Source organism: Sardina pilchardus, chromosome 19 (genome assembly GCF_963854185.1).
Source record: "Sardina pilchardus chromosome 19, fSarPil1.1, whole genome shotgun sequence".
Classification (NCBI taxonomy): Eukaryota; Metazoa; Chordata; class Actinopteri; order Clupeiformes; family Clupeidae; genus Sardina; species Sardina pilchardus.
The window spans coordinates 25,508,711-25,513,710 of record NC_085012.1 but is presented as its reverse complement, the minus strand read 5'-3'; the positions used below and the strand labels follow the sequence as shown (position 1 = coordinate 25,513,710).

General features: G+C 46.1%; 1 protein-coding gene across 1 annotated transcript in view; it reads right to left on the bottom strand.

Annotated features, from left to right (window-relative positions):
• The window catches only part of neto1l (neuropilin (NRP) and tolloid (TLL)-like 1, like), a 76,076-nt gene that overhangs the window by 29,043 nt on the left and 42,033 nt on the right, over nt 1–5,000 (bottom strand). The window contains exons 5-6 of the mRNA XM_062521194.1: nt 1,500–1,541; nt 1,214–1,341 (exon numbers count right to left, since the gene is read on the bottom strand). Of these exons, the coding sequence (XP_062377178.1) occupies nt 1,214–1,341; nt 1,500–1,541 (170 nt within the window). The remainder of the gene's footprint in view (nt 1–1,213; nt 1,342–1,499; nt 1,542–5,000) is intronic.

The following is a 5,000-nucleotide window of genomic DNA, read 5'->3' as shown; positions in this document are numbered from 1 at the left end:
GATGGATGTCGTCTTTTAGACCACATGACATGACACCGGAACGTATTTGTGAATGAATCAAAGCGAGGTCAGGGTGAGTTGTAGCAAACCACCCAGCTGAGCCCCAGACTCGAGGTGACCCAAAGGACAGAGACCCGCGTCAGTGTGACAGTGGTCAGCAGGCACAGTGCAGTGTGTAGGCTAATCCTCCCTCCCCAGTTGTTTACGAGATGCACTAGCGACAGATGCTAGCACACATGGGCTATCGCCTCTGAGGTTGCGAGGTTGAGTCTGCTGTGGGACTGTGCTGGTCTACAACATGCGGGCACAGAAATGTCTCCTTCTACATTCTTTTGCACCAAATAAAATGATAAACATAAAGATAATATAAAATAAAATAAAAAAATGTTAGATTTCATAGAATGTTGGCTATTCAAGTCTGGATTTTCAGTCACATTGTGTGCTTGGTCCTTGTCAATTCTGCTATCTCTATGTCAAATCTCTCTAGTCCAAAGTCAACCACTATCAGCTTAATATTCTTATAATATTCTTCCTGGACAGCCAGCACAGACGTTCACAACATAACCAATAAAATATTATCCAATATGATCTTCAATGGTTTCTTAAATGGCTTATTTTTATAGGAATTATGTTTCTTTATTACCATGTTTCTTCATGAGGACGTTTATATTTGAATCTGAATCTGTATCTCATGACAGCAATCCGGCAGGAGACAATTCTCTCCGACTCAGAGAAAAGGGGAAAAAACATTATGTCCACCGAAGCACAAACAACCAGCCACGTTTAGCCCCGAGACCTCTGAACAGCGGGCAGCACAAACACAAACACAAACACACACCGAGAGAGGAGAACCAGTGGAAAGCACTTAGGTGCGCTGACAAGTTATTGCAAGACTGGAGGGGATAGAGAGCTGGCTCCCACAATGCACTGCAGCGAGGCACCAGAGTGAATAATTGAATGGCTCAGGGTTAGGGAAACACTAACAGTTGGCACTTTATGAGACCTCATAGCTGGGGTCCTGGGGTTACAGTAGGTATAGGTATATCTGTGTGTGTGCGTGAGAGTGTGTGTGTGTGTGTGTGTGTGTGAGTGAGTGTGTGTGTGTCTGTGTGCGTGTATTCGTGTGTGTGCATGTGTATGTGTGTGTGCATGCAAGTGTCAGGAGGAGAGAGTTGAGGTCACTAGGCTGACACGGAGGGGCTGTTTGACTGACCTTGGAGCGGGGCGGAGCGCGGATGAACCACTTGCAGTCCACGGCCTCCGTGGCTAAGGCCTTGCCCTCTTTGGTGATCTGCGGAGATTCGATGATCCCCTCGGGCCCTCCCATTTCAAATTCACACACTGCGGCAGCAGGCGTGAGGTGGGGGATGAGGGGTGGACGAATACAAAAAAAAAACACACACACACACACACAGGTTAGAGGCCACTCTGGGATTATGGATCAGTCAGAGTAATACATTCATTTGGGCAGTGCTGATAGGAGAATCAATGGTACCTACAGGGCAGAGGTTTGGGGATTCCTAGGTCTTTAAAGTCAGGATCTGAAACAAGAGAAAACACATTAATTTCTCACAAGGCCCACAAAAAACACCCACAGTCACACACACACACACACACTCACGCACACAATATTTAAAAGCTGATGCAGATCTGCCCGTGTTGAGGTAAACAGTCTACACCTCTCATCTGCCAAACCCGCCAGGCAGATCAAACAAGTTCATTTGCAAACAAATAAAGAAGTCAACAAACATGTCGGTTAGGGCTTCATGGCCTGTGTGTGTCTGTGTGTCTGTGTGTGTGTCTGTCTGTGTGTGTGTGTGTGTGTGTGTGTGTGTGCGCGCGCGCGCACGCTTGGGCTTTGTGATGATCAGCGCAGGGTAGGAAAAGCCAAACCCTTGCAATTCCCAGAACAAAAGCTCAGAGGAAGGCTGCACGGCTGAGAGGCCCCGTCTCTCAGGCTGAGGGATGTGAGCGCGGCCTGGGAGAAGAGTTTGGGTAAAGTTCTATTGACCTGACTCTAATTTGCCACTTCAAAAAAGAAACTTAAGAACATTAGCAGGGTGGCTTTAATTAACGTTGATTAAGCCTTTCCAAGTGGAGGGCTTCACTCATTCACTCCCTCCCCTCTTCCTTCTCCCCAGCTGCCCTCAGCCGCCTTCTCCTTCTCGCTGAGTGGACCGGAGTGGACAGGAGAGGCTCACTGTCCCAGCACTGCACATTTACACACTTCAGTCTCAGGATGACAGCCTCCATATATCACAGACAATCACATACAGTATGTATTCAAGTATATACAGTATTTGAATGAAGACCATTCAAATGGTCTTTCCGGTAGCCTGGCAGACAGACTTGGGATCCTTGGGACCAGCAACGAAATGATGCTTAAATTGGTACATTCAACTCTAACCACTAGATCTTTTCGGAAGTACAACAAACACATCATTCTTGCAAACAATGGCAAATGTTTTGTTCTTACTGTGAGCACAGAGGGTTAAAGTCTTCTTCAGAACAAGGGCCCTATTGAGAGCAGCTCGATTTAGCCATCCATAAAAGCCCTCTCCATTTTACAGCTGCCCTAAAATTACACATGCATGGCTATTCATCGAGATGCGATCTGGTTTATGTGCTGCCATGACATCTATTACACTAACCGTCCTTCTCATTGTTCCTGGGCCAGTTATTTTCGGAGCGTGTAAGGACAGTGACCCAGGTCTGTGGTTGTGAGTGATGCTTTGTTCTTAAGGGCACCCAAATGCTTGGCTCAGATACAGTTGCAGCTAGTAGCTGCTGTAGAATAGAATTTTAATGCGTGATAAAAATAAAAAAATCTTTTTTTTGATACTGTTTTGCATGCATCCTTCATGGCGCTACAAATGGCAGTGAACACAGAAAACATACCACTTAGCATAGCGTCTGAGCATATCCATCTCTCTACACACCGAAAGATTTTCATGCTATCAATTCACCTCGGTAAGGCACAGAAACATCACCCTGGGTTAAATGACAAGGTTGTGACAGCTGCACAGGTGGTTTATAAGGTGGTGGATATCGTATCGATCGTAACACTAACCCACAGTGTGTGGTTTCATATATCCTGCCTCCCATTGGATTTTTTTTTACCACATAAGACACAGCATCCGAAGGCATCGAATCACAGCAGATTAAACCGCTCACACCTCTTAACTTTTTTTTTTTTCCAACAGGGGGGCTGAAATTGATTTTTGAGCGCAGAGAGAGAGAGAGATGCCTTGCGCTCGAGCTCGGGCTTTCTCTTCCACTGTCTCACTCACCGTCTCGGGGGATTAGCAGCATGATCTGAGTGTCAAGTGCAACTAAAGACGCATTCACAACACCTGCTCTCCCCGTACGCCTCACGCCGCGCTGCCAGCCGACGCGGTGACGGCACACCGCTCGAGCGCGTGTTTACACACGAGCCGTCAGCAGGGGGCTGAAGCGTTTGCCTGTAGGCAGGCCGCCCCTGGAGGAACATTTCCCGGCTTTCCTCTGGAGGAGCCCAAAAAGGCGCTCCGCATCGCTGGCACACGGATCCGCCATCGGCTAATTAACCGACCACACCTGATTGATCAAAGGTTTTCTAATGATCTGATGAGATTAATCAGATGTGAATCAGTAGGGAGAAGCCTGACTCATTCAGTCTGTCCTACGGTGGAAATGCCCTGCTATGGCAGCGTGGGGGAACAGCAACACCATGGTTGAGCATTTGATTTGCAAGAAACCTACTCCAAAATGATAAGACATCCTGTCTCTATGGAAATTCTCCTAGGAAGTCCCCATGGAGTCTGTTAAACTGTCAGCTTAATGAAAAAAGAAAATAAAACAAGTAAATTAATAAATAAGACCTAGAGGCTGTTGAATCATGTGTGACGCTGTGAAACAATCTTCTGTAATCTTCTCTCTACCAAGCTGCCCTCAGTATGATGGGCAAATGATGATGGAGTAATGGGCAAAGAGCAAAGTTAAAGTTATTAAATTAACTGTCCATTTAATTGTAGTTTGCTGTGCTCTCATTTCTGCTGTTTGTCCATCAAATTAACTAAATAAAAAAAGGTTATTAAATTAACTATCCATTTAATTGCAGCTCATTTTGCTCTCATTTTTGGAGAAACACACACACACACACACACACACACACACACACACACACACACACACACACACACACACACACACACACACACACACACACATTATATATTAAATGTATAAAAATAAAACCTTTAGCTGCATTTATAATCTATAGTATGTTATTTTCTGGAGCCCTGTAAGCCTTGTAAGGTTTTGCCCCTTTTCTATGCCTCAGTGGTTTTTCTGAAAGCTCTTTATTAGTTGACTTCTTTTCAGCACCACCTGAACTGCATATGCAGCTAAAAGTGCTCGGAGAGATCGTGAAAGCAATCTGTCTCGCTGCTAACTCACAACTTCAGCAAGTGTACATGAGGTCTCAGTTACTCTGGACTCTGCACAGAAGACACACACACAGACACAGACACAGACACAGACACTGCAGCGTCTGGTTTGGCTAGAAGAGAACGATCAGCAGAGATGACAGCCGACACCACCATCCTAACTGGTTTGGAAAATGCAGAAGACAGTTTAGTACAAGCACCTTCTGTGTGTGTGAGTGAGTGCAGAGTGGGCTGGGCACCCATGACCCATCCATCCATAATCTCTCTCTCACACACACACACACACACACACAAACACACAGCCTTAACTCACTGTACTGTACTGTACTAGACTACCAGTCTACACACCAGTAATCCGTTTCAGGTCGTGACCCACTGCTGTTTAACACAGCTTGGCAGGAAATAGTGGAACACGAGAACGTAACAAAAAACATGGAAAACGCAGAGGGAACCAGACAAACCCGAAAAACCGAACGGGAAAGCCCCTCTCACTACATCAAATGCTGCTCACTGGCAGTGTGTGGAGAAGATCCCTGATCAAAGCGCGGAGAAGAGGAGGATACGGGTGGGGGG